At 53.0% G+C, this 11,136-nt stretch overlaps 1 protein-coding gene across 1 annotated transcript; it reads left to right on the plus strand.

The window, feature by feature from the left end:
• Positions 1-2,512: 2,512 nt before the first annotated feature.
• On the plus strand, positions 2,513-5,539 carry LOC309451444 (inositol 1,4,5-trisphosphate receptor-interacting protein-like 1; the record flags this gene model as incomplete). The annotated part of the gene is made up of 3 exons (XM_082075123.1): positions 2,513-3,040; positions 3,257-4,324; positions 5,300-5,539. The coding sequence occupies 3 exons, from the start codon at positions 2,513-2,515 to the stop codon at positions 5,537-5,539; spliced, it is 1,836 nt and encodes a 611-aa protein (XP_081931249.1).
• Positions 5,540-11,136: the final 5,597 nt, after the last annotated feature.

Consider the following 11,136-nt stretch of genomic DNA (forward strand, 5'->3'; position numbering starts at 1 on the left):
TAACCCAGCATAGAGTGCACTTGTCCAAGCCAAGGGCTACCAGCTTTTGCAGGACTATATTATGGGAGACAGTGTCAAAGGCCTTGCTGAAGTCCAGATAGACCACATCCATGGCTTTCCCCTCATCCACCAGGTGAGTCACCTGATCATTAAAGGAGATCAGGTTGGTCAGACAGGACCTGCCCCTCCTAAACCCATGCTGTCTGGGTCTGATCCCTTGTCCATCCTGAAGGTGCTGTGTGATTCCATTCAGGATGATCTGCTCCATAACCCTGCCAGGCACCGAGGTCACGCTGACAGGCCTGTAGTTGCCAGGGTCAGCTTTGCAGCCCTTTTTGTGGACTGGGGTAACATTGGCCAATTTCCAATCATATGGGACCTCCCCAGTGAGCCAGGACTGTTGGAAGATGATGGAGAGCAGCTTGGCAAGTTCTTCTGCTAGCTACCTCATCACCCTAGGATGGATCCCATCTGGTCCCATTGACTTGTGAGGATCCAGATGGCTCAGTAAATCACCAGCTATTTCCTCCTGGAATACAAGGGGCCTATTTGGCTTCCTATCTCTGTCGACCACCTCCAGAGATGAGCTGTCCTGAGGGCCACCTGTCTTACTGGTAAAAACTGAGGCAAAGTAGGTATTAAGTACCTCAGCTTTCTCCTCATCTTTGTTAACTACATTTCCCTCAAAGTCCAACAGAGAATGGAGGTTTTCCTTGCCCCTCCTTTTGTTGTTAACATATTTGAAGAAGGACTTTTTATTACCCCTGACAGAATTGGCCAAATTAACTTCAAATTGCACTTTTGTTTCCCTGATTTTTTTCCTGCATGATCTAGCTATTTCCATAAATTCTTCATAAGTAGCCAGCCCATTTTTCCACAGTCGGTAAAGTCTCTTTTTATTTCTGATTTCATTCAGAATCTCCCTGTTTAGCCAAGCCGGTTGTCTTCCCCGCCGGCTAGCCTTTCGGCACACTGGTATAGCCTGTTCCTGCGCACTCAAAACCTCCTGCTTGAAGCATGTCCAACCCTCCTGGGCCCCCTTGTTTTTAAGCATTGTTTCCCAGGGTATGCTCTGAACTAGACTTCTGAATAGGCAAAAATCTGCCCTCCATTTGCTATTTTATTAAACTGTGTTTGTTTCATTTCCACGAGTTTCTCCCTTCCCTTTCACGTCTCTCCCCTATTTGGGGATGTTTGGAGGAGGGAGGGAGTCAACAAGTGGCTATCGTGGCTCTGTTGCTAGCTGGAGCTTCACCATGACCTGGAGCTGCGAGATCGCTCACGAGACTGCTCATCACCAGACAGGCTCTGAAAGAGCTCTTCATGCCCAGAGCTGTGTTTGCAAGGCTCACAGCTGACTGCAGGCGACAACTTCATACCATAGGGACATGGTGTGGAGACTAGGGTGGCTACAAAGATGATTTTTTCCCTACTTTCCCTCACACTCTCACAACTGTGGTGGCGATTTCACATGGGAAAAGAAACTCCTTGGCACCTCCACCTGCAGTGGGACCAAGAGAGAGACACCGCTGATGTGTCTCCGCGTGTTCACTGGGGTCCAGGTGGAGAATCTGCTGATCCCAGACACACTCCGGGGAGCTGGTACCACAGAACTGAACATGCCGGACGTGGAGAAACCAGTGCTCTATCGGCAGTGGGAGCTGCCCACTGGGAAAACTCCACCTGCAACCCCTCATCACCCGTAGGAATTGTCTCTTTGGAAGCAACGTCCTCTCTCAGTGGCACAGCAGGAAGAGAGATCCTGCCACGGAGAGGCCCCATCTCCCAGTCACAATTTCCACCATCACCCATCCCGGAGTGTCATGAAGGCAACAAGGGCCAATCCATGACCACCAGAGCAGCGGCCAGCAGCAAGGGAGCTGATCCCATCTCACGGGATAGGATGTCAGGGAGCAAAGCATCCATGGGTCACATCGCCCAGTTTTATACTTGGGAAGGGTCTGGGGGGCTTCCGTCTGCTTGGTAAACAGAACCCTGGGAGTGCTGTCCGGCTCGGTGGCTCTGTGCATTGTCAGGGTTGGTGTTTGGCTGCCAGGGGCAGCTGCGAGTGGCTGGGCCAGGGTGGTCCGGACGGGCAGGGCCGGCGGGCGTGCCTGTGACGCGCTCTGGCGCCTGTGACATCACAGGGGACCAGTCCCCACGGGGCGGTTATCAGGGGCGCCAGCAGCAGCGCTGCCTCAGTCCGGCTTGGTCCAGCGGTGAGTGCGCAGGCGGGGGGAGGCCGGGCTGGACGGGGCCGGGGCAGAAACGCGGCCCCCGGGGGTGGGTTCTCACCCTGCATGGAGGGCCCGGCCGCTCGCGGGAGCACCTTGGCCAGGGCACGGAGCCGCCGCCTCCGGGGCCGGGGCAGCCCTTGCTGCCTCCCAGCTGCCTCGGCCCCGTTCCTACCTGCCCCCAGCTCCATTCGGCCCCCGGCCCCGCTCCCCCTTCACCTGCCCCCTCCCTCCCGCCCAGCCCCACTGAGCCCCTTCTCCCCCTTCTCCTGCAGGACATGGCTCTCTTGGACATTTTCGTCGGGCTTTTTCAAATTCTTACCCTCAACGTGCAGTTGGTGGGCTATGACCTGGATGAGGAGACGCACGAGCGCATGGAGCAGCGTGCGCAGATGCTGAAACGGGAGATGACTCGGCTGTGGCAGGAGATAGAGGAGAGGAGCCGCGAGCAGAGGATCCAGGAGCAGAGCGGCTTTGCCTGGGCACCCCTGCTCCTCTCTGCCTTGCAACACTGGCTGTGCTGGGCCCTTGCTGCACTCCTGGTCGTGCTCTTTGTGCTCTGCTGGTGTCTCAGGAAACGGAGCCGTGAGCCAGAGACAGAAGAGGAGAGCTCTGGTAAAAAGGTGGAGAAGGAGAAACAGGAAGGAGAGAATGAGGACGCAAATGAAGCTGAAGAAGCAAGTGATCATGCAAATGAAGCTGAAGAGAATGGTGATGCAAATGAAGACGAAGAAGGCAATGATGATGCAAACGAAGCTCAAGAAGAGCGTGATGATGCCAATGAACCTGATGAAGACAACGATGATGCAAATGAAGATGAAGGAGAGAATGATGATGAGAATGAAGATGAAGACGAGAATGATGATGAAAATGATGATGAAGAAGAGGATGATGATGAAGACAATGATGATGAAGAGGATGATGATGAAGACGAAGATGGAGATGAAGAAGAGAATGATGATGAAGATGAAGCTGAAGAAGCGAATGATAATGCAAATGACCTGGGAAGGTTTTTTGAGGAGGACATGCCGTGGCCAGTTCGGCACCTGGACAGAGATTGCAAGGCGGTGACGAGCTTTATGGAAATCTTCATCTATGTCTACCAGCGTATCTTCTCAAATACCTGTTTCCCAGTGCTGGAAAAAGCCATCAAGGTGGGCAGTGCCTTTGAAGGTTGGAGTCCCCGTGAGGAAGACATCACCTACCGCCTGATTTTGCCCCTGAAGCCTCCCCGTGGACACATCTTCCACCTGGAGCCGGGCCGCGTGTGGCCAATGAGGAACTTCCGCATCCGTGTGGAGTTGGTGTGTACCTGTGAGATGGAGCAGCCGGCAGGAGAGACACGTTGCTTCCTCCACCACCCCGAGCAAGAGCACGGGAGGAATGCAGGCTTCAGCATCCTAGACGACCTCTGCACTGCCTCCTACCTAGATGTGCAGAAAACTGCGCGCTATTTCCAGATGTTCGTGAGACGTTCCTGGAGGGCTATGCCTCTTTCAGCCATATGCCGCCTAACAGTGCTGCCCTCTGACCGCTCCTGCAAATTCTGTGTGACAAATCGCCGGGGGAAAAGGTTTTTGATTGAGTTGATATTTGGGGTGCAAGAAGGCGACTCGGACATCTTTGTGAGCAGCCAGTATTCAGAGGCTGCCTACACTCCAAGCACGATGTGGCCAGAGACCTATGCTGTGGCAGAGAAGAAGTTCTTCAGGTATATTGCCAGAAAGGCACATCCTGACACCTGCTACCTCAGGTGCCTGCAGCTCTGTGTCCGCTGCCTGCTGGGCAGAGACTTTTCCACCTATACGCTGAAGACAGTTATGATGCACGTGCTGACCACCATGCCGCTGTCACCCTGGCACAGGAGGTATTTCTGGGAATGGCTGAACGACATCCTGCTCTACCTGCAGAGATGTCTGCACGAGAAACGCCTGAACCACTTCTTTATTGGCAATGAGAACGTGCCTGAGGAGATCATCTTGCCCCTGGAATTGCGAATGGCTGAACCCCTCAACCTCTTCCAGCACCTGACGCAGAATCCTTACGCCTCTGAGCACGCAAAGCTCGAGTTTGAGGAGCTGCGTAGTCGGGTTCGTAGGATGCTTCTCGACGGACACTGAAAGAGACCATCCTGCACAGAGCTGTGTCTGCGCAGGTCACAGCTGCTGGCAGACAACCGTGTCTTCCAGGAAGAAAAAAGGAGAATGCAGGGCACGGAAAGGGAAGGAAAGGAAAGGGTGCCACACCCTTCCTGCCCAGTAAAAGCACATCCTGGGGAGTGGGACACGATGCAGCTGAAGAGGCCATCACGAGGAGTCTTGTGACAGGGACTCCATTACCACACGGACAGCAACTGCCCTCTCTCTCTCTTCAACAGTGTCCATTCCATTCCTTCTGGCAGCTTTACCATGTGCAAAGCTGCCCATAAGTGTTGTGTTTGAATAAAGGTTGTGTTGTGAGAGCTTGCATCGCTTTTGTGGGGATCGTGGGCATAAGGTGCTGACTGCTCAGCTGCCACAGAGTCAGGGAGCGTTGTGCAGAAGAGCTGATGGGATGGGCGGTGGTCTCTCTGATTCTGTAAATCAGGCTCCTCCTTGCGTCCATGCTTCCTCATCAGGGCAATGAGAATAACTCATCAGCCTCCGGAAGGTGGTCCATCCAGTGCAGCAGAGGGAGCAGAGGACGCAGGAGCAGAGTGGCGTGGCCTTGGGAGCACTGTGCTTTTCTGCCTTGCAGCAGTGGCAGGTCTAGTCTTTGTCCTGCTCTTTGGGCTCTGCTGGCGGCTAGAGAAAAGGAGCTGTGCCTGTGTCGGTATTAATGAGGAGGAGAGATCCAGCAGCAACACAGCGCAGGAGAAGGAAGAGGAGACAGGGCTGAGCAACACGAGGAAGAGTAAAGTGAAGAAGATCCTTGTGATGATAGTCATTTGAGCATGGTTCCTGAAAAGCACATTCAGTATCCAGTGCAGAACATGGCCAGCAAGTGCCAGGTGGCAGAGGAAGTAGCGGTGACTCCTCCATGTTTTCAGATTGCTCTTCTTCAATAGTTTCTTCCTCACACTGCAGCCAGTCATTGAGGCAGGCAGCACTTTTGAAAGCTGGAATCCTCATGGGAACCATGCTGTCTACCCCCTGCTTGTGCCCCTGCATCCTGCCCTTGGCCATGCCTTCCACCTCGATCTGAGCATCGTGGAGCAGGTGCTGGCAAGAGACCCCTGCAACCATGTGGAGCTGCAGCATGCCTGGATGAGGAAACATCTGGTGGAGAATGTGCTGAGCATGTGCATATCCCTGTGGACACTCTGAGTAAAATCACCCTGCATCACCTCTCTTTCACATTATGGTGCTCCCCTTCTCCCGCTAATGCTGGATTGACGCCAGCTCCACATCGAGCATTCAAAATTGGTTTTGTATATTTTGTGTCTATATTCTCTTTCTAGTAGTAGTATTAGTAAAAGCCTTTAAAACCTTTCAACTTGAAGTCTTAGTCTCTCTTCCTTCCTCCTTATTTTTCCTATCATCTCGCTGATGTACAGGAAGTGGGTGGCGGGAGGTGAGGGGGTAACAGGGAGCGTCCTATAAATACTTAAAAGCCAGACACTAAATAAAAGGTGAGAACAAAAGACACATAGAAAAACATCAGATTTGTGTGCAAACCAAAGAGGATGTGCCACAAGCTGTGCTCAGAGAAAGCACTAACTGAGTAGAAACATCATAGGTTTTCTTTCGTACCTTTGATGCTGCATTTCCCCCCGTTGCACAGGGTATTGGCCACCACACCATGCAGCACAGCAGTGGAGGTGTGCGGCTGACCTGACGGATGGGAGGGAGGATGGAGACGCCCTCGTGAACCCCATCCTAAGCCTCCCCAACAACCATGGCAGAGGGAAGAAGGAGATCTTCCATGGAGACTCCTCCTTCTCACTGGAAGTTCTGCAGAGGGCTGCAAGTGGAGCACCCTCTTGACACTGGTGCTGTCTTTTACTCATCACACATCACTGGATGAGCCCAATTGAAGGTTTATATTAATCATTGAGCTTAAGTAAGTACGTTTGGAATAGAATCAATCACTTCGAATTACAAGGTTGTGGGATTTTTAATACACTGTCTGTTTCACGTTACTTAGTAAGCGAAATTTGCTGAAATCTTAAACCACATGTTGAAAATTCTGCCTCATTCTTGATCTAAACACCCCCAGAGCTGCTCTTCCTACAGGTACTTATCTATGATGTCAGATACTGGGGGGTTTCACAGAGGTGAAAGAGGGTCCACGATGCAGATGCGATTGTCCTGGAATAGAGAACTGAGAGCACTGCGTAACAGGCAGGATCCAGGAGAAGGCGGGCAAGCAGAGCTGAGCCACCCACTGCCCTCATTAGAACCGAGGCCACCAGGAAAGGGGCACAGATGGGGCAGACCAGCATCCAGACTGATCAGTTAGGCCATTGCATGCCATTAGCATCATGCTTCCTATTTAAGGAGAATCGGGATCTTCCGGCTAGTGTCAGAGCTGGGACGGAGACCTGTTTGGAGGAGTTCTGGTTGGGAGGTTCTTTATTTCAGTCTTTTGCCATTCTGCCATTTTGCAGAGGCCTCTGGGCCTTTCTGCCTCTTTCTCTCTTCTCTCTCTGGGATCGCTTGTTCTGGACGAGGGTGCTGCTTCCTTGGATGGGCTGCTCGGTGCAGACAGAGTTCAAGAGGAATTGCACTGGTTGCCTTTTATGTTTTATTTCCATTTTATATACATTATTTTTACTAGTGGTGTATTAGTGATTCTGGCAGAATGCAAACCCTCCTCTCTCCCCCTCCCTCCTTCAGCAGGCATCAGTGAGCCGCTGGGCACCTGCGGCCAGTGTGGGGGATGTTTGGAGGCTTCAGGGGCAGCCACAGCCAGTGTGGGGGTGCAGAGAAGCTTCTGGAATGCCTACAGTCAGATCTGATCAGCCAATAGAAATGGGATTCTCATCGAGACTCCGCCCATTGTCACGGGTCTCTCGGAGCACGAGCAAGATGCTGCCGCCGAGAGCCCCCCGGGATGGAGACTGCGCTTGCCTCGCCACCACGGGTGTAAGTAAAAATAATCCTACACCGTGTTTAGGCAAGTGTGTATTTCTCTGGGACTCAGGGACGGCTCCGGCATTGTTTTGAGTGAAGCCACGTGCATGCACTCTCTGGACCGCCTGTTGTAGTAGTTGCTGCCCCTTAATAATTTTCCTGAACTGATATCCGAACCTTTATTTAAGTCACTTTGGAGTGCTAAAACGCTGTATCTTACTGGTTTAATAAAAGTTGTTTTGGACCCTGTTGTCCCTTAAACTAACCTCGGGGTGCCACCGTGACAATGATAATTTCACAGAATCACAGAATCACAGAATCGACTGGGTTGGAAAAGATCTCAGAGATCATCGAGTCCAACCCTTGGTCCAACTCTAGTCCGTTTATTAGATCATGGCACTAAGTGCCATGTCCAATCTCAGTTTAAAAACCTCCAGGGACGGCGAGTCCACCACCTCCCTGGGCAGCCATTCCAATGCCTGACCACTCTCTCTGTAAAGAATTTCTTTCTAATATCCAGCCTCAATTTCCCCTGGCAGAGTTGAAGCCCATGCCCCCTTGTCTTATTGCTAACTGCCTGGGAGAAGAGACCAATCCCCACCTGGCTATAACTTCCCTTCAGGTAGTTATAGAGAGTGCTGAGGTCACCTCTAAGCCTCCTCTTCTCTAGACTAAACAACCCCAGCTCCCTCAGCCTCTCCCCATAGGTCTTATGTTCAAGTCCCTTCACCAGTCATGTTGCTCTTCTCTGGACCCGCTCCAGCACTTCAATGTCCTTCCTGAACTGAGGAGCCCAGAACTGAACACAATACTCCAGGTGTGGCCTCCCCAATGCAGAGTACAGGGGAAGGATCACTTCCCTTGTCCTGCTGACCACGCTATTTTTGATACAGGACAGGATACTGTTGGCCTTCTTGGCCACCTGGGCACACTGTTGGCTCATGTTGAGCTTCCTGTCAATTAGTACCCCCAGGTCCCTTTCTGTCTGACTGCTCTCCAGCCACTCTGTGCCCAGCCTGTAGCGCTGCAGGGGGTTGTTGTGACCAAAGTGCAGCACCCGGCACTTGGCCTTATTGAACTTCACCCCATTGGAATCAGCCCATTTTTCCAGTCTGTCCAGATCCCTCTGCAGAGCCCTCCTGCCTTCCAGCAGGTCGACACTCCCTCCCAACTTGGTGTCATCAGCAAACTTGCTGATGATGGTCTCAATCCCATCATCTAAATCGTCAATAAGGATGTTAAACAGGACTGGACCCAACACTGACCCCTGGGGAACACCACTAGTGACTGGCCACCAGCTGGATGCAGCCCCATTCACCAGCACCTTCTGGGCCCGGCCCTCCAGCCAGTTCTTAACCCAGTGTAGAGTACACTTGTCCAAGCCATGGGCTACCAGCTTTTGCAGGAGTATATTATGGGAGACAGTGTCAAAGGCCTTGCTGAAGTCCAGATAGACCACATCCACGGCTTTCCCCTCAGCCACCAGGTGAGTCACCTGATCATTAAAGGAGATCAGGTTGGTCAGACAGGACCTGCCCCTCCTAAACCCGTGCTGGCTGGGTCTGATCCCTTGTCCATCCTGAAGGTGCTGTGTGATTCCACTCAGGATGATCCGCTCCATAACCCTGCCAGGCACCGAGGTCACGCTAACAGGCCTGTAGTTGCCAGGGTCAGCTTTGCAGCCCTTTTTGTGGACTGGGGTAACATTGGCCAATTTCCAATCATATGGGACCTCCCCAGTGAGCCAGGACTGTTGGAAGATGATGGAGAGCAGCTTGGCAAGTTCTTCTGCTAGCTCACTCATCACCCTAGGATGGATCCCATCTGGTCCCATAGACTTGTGAGGATCCAGATGGCTCAGTAAATCACCAGCTATTTCCTCCTGGAATACAAGGGGCCTATTTGGCTTCCTATCTCTGTCGACCACCTCCAGAGATGAGTTGTCATGAGGGCCACCTGTCTTACTGGTAAAAACTAAGGCAAAGTAGGTATTAAGTACCTCAGCTTTCTCCTCATCTTTGTTAACTATATTTCCCTCAAAGTCCAACAGAGAATGGAGGTTTTCCTTGCCCCTCCTTTTGTTGTTAACATATTTGAAGAAGGACTTTTTATTATCCCTGACAGAATTGGCCAAATTAACTTCAAATTGCACTTTTGTTTCCCTGATTTTTTTCCTGCATGATCTAGCTATTTCCATAAATTCTTCATAAGTAGCCAGCCCTTTTTTCCACAGTCGGTAAAGTCTCTTTTTATTTCTGATTTCATTCAGAATCTCCCTGTTTAGCCAAGCCGGTTGTCTTCCCCGCCGGCTAGCCTTTCGGCACACTGGTATAGCCTGTTCCTGTGCACTCAAAACCTCCTGCTTGAAGCATGTCCAACCCTCCTGGGCCTCCTTGTTTTTAAGCATTGTTTCCCAGGGTATGCTCTGAACTAGACTCCTGAATAGGCAAAAATCTGCCCTCCATTTGCTATTTTATTAAACTGTGTTTGTTTCATTTCCACGAGTTTCTCCCTTCCCTTTCACGTCTCTCCCCTAGTTGGGCATGGGAGGAGGGGGGGAGTCAACAAGTGGCTATCGTGGCTCTATTGCTAGCTGGAGCTTCACCATGACCTGGAGCTGCGAGATCGCTCACGAGACTGCTCATCACCAGACAGGCTCTGAAAGAGCTCTTCATGCCCAGAGCTGTGTTTGCGAGGCTCACAGCTGACTGCAGGCGACAACTTCATACCATAGGGACATGGCGTGGAGACTAGGGTGGCTACAAAGATGATTTTTTCCCTACTTTCCTCTCACAACTGTGGTAGCGATTTCACATGGGAAAAGAAACTCTTTGGCACCTCCACCTGCAGTGGGACCAAGAGAGAGACACCGCTGATGTGTCTCCGCGTGTTCACTGGGGTCCAGGTAGAGAATCTGCTGATCCAAGACACACTCCGGGGAGCTGGTACCACAGAACTGAACATGCCGGACGTGGAGAAACCAGTGCTCCACCGGCAGTGGGAGCTGCCCACTGGGAAAACTCCACCTGCAACCCCTCATCACCCGTAGGAATTGTCTCTTTGGAAGCAACGTCCTCTCTCAGTGGCACAGCAGGAAGAGAGATCCTGCCACGGAGAGGCCCCATCTCCCAGTCACAATTTCCACCATCACCCATCCCGGAGTGTCATGAAGGCAACAAGGGCCCATCCATGACCACCAGAGCAGCGGCCAGCAGCAAGGGAGCTGATCCCATCTCACGGGATAGGATGTCAGGGAGCAAAGCATCCATGGGTCACATCACCCAGTTTTATACTTGGGAAGGGTCTGGGGGGCTTCCGTCTGCTTGGTAAACAGAACCCTGGGAGTGCTGTCCGGCTCGCTGGCTCTGTGCATTGTCAGGGTTGGTGTTTGGCTGCCAGGGGCAGCTGCGAGTGGCTGGGCCAGGGTGGTCCGGACGGGCAGGGCCGGTGGGCGTGCCTGTGACGCGCTCTGGCGCCTGTGACATCACAGGGGACCAGTCCCCACGGGGCGGTTATCAGGGGCGCCAGCAGCAGCGCTGCCTCAGTCCGGCTTGGTCCAGCGGTGAGTGCGCAGGCGGGGGGAGGCCGGGCTGGACGGGGCCGGGGCAGAAACGCGGCCCCCGGGGGTGGGTTCTCACCCTGCATGGAGGGCCCGGCCGCTCGCGGGAGCACCTTGGCCAGGGCACGGAGCCACCGGGCCGGGGCAGCCCTTGCTGCCTCCCAGCTGCCTCGGCCCCGTTCCTACCTGCCCCCAGCTCCATTCGGCCCCCGGCCCCGCTCCCCCTTCACCTGCCCCCTCCCTCTCACCCAGCCCCACTGAGCCCCTTCTCTCCCTTCTCCTGCAGGAC

This window comes from Streptopelia decaocto (genome assembly GCF_964273445.1).
Source record: "Streptopelia decaocto genome assembly, chromosome: Z".
Taxonomy (NCBI): Eukaryota; Metazoa; Chordata; class Aves; order Columbiformes; family Columbidae; genus Streptopelia; species Streptopelia decaocto.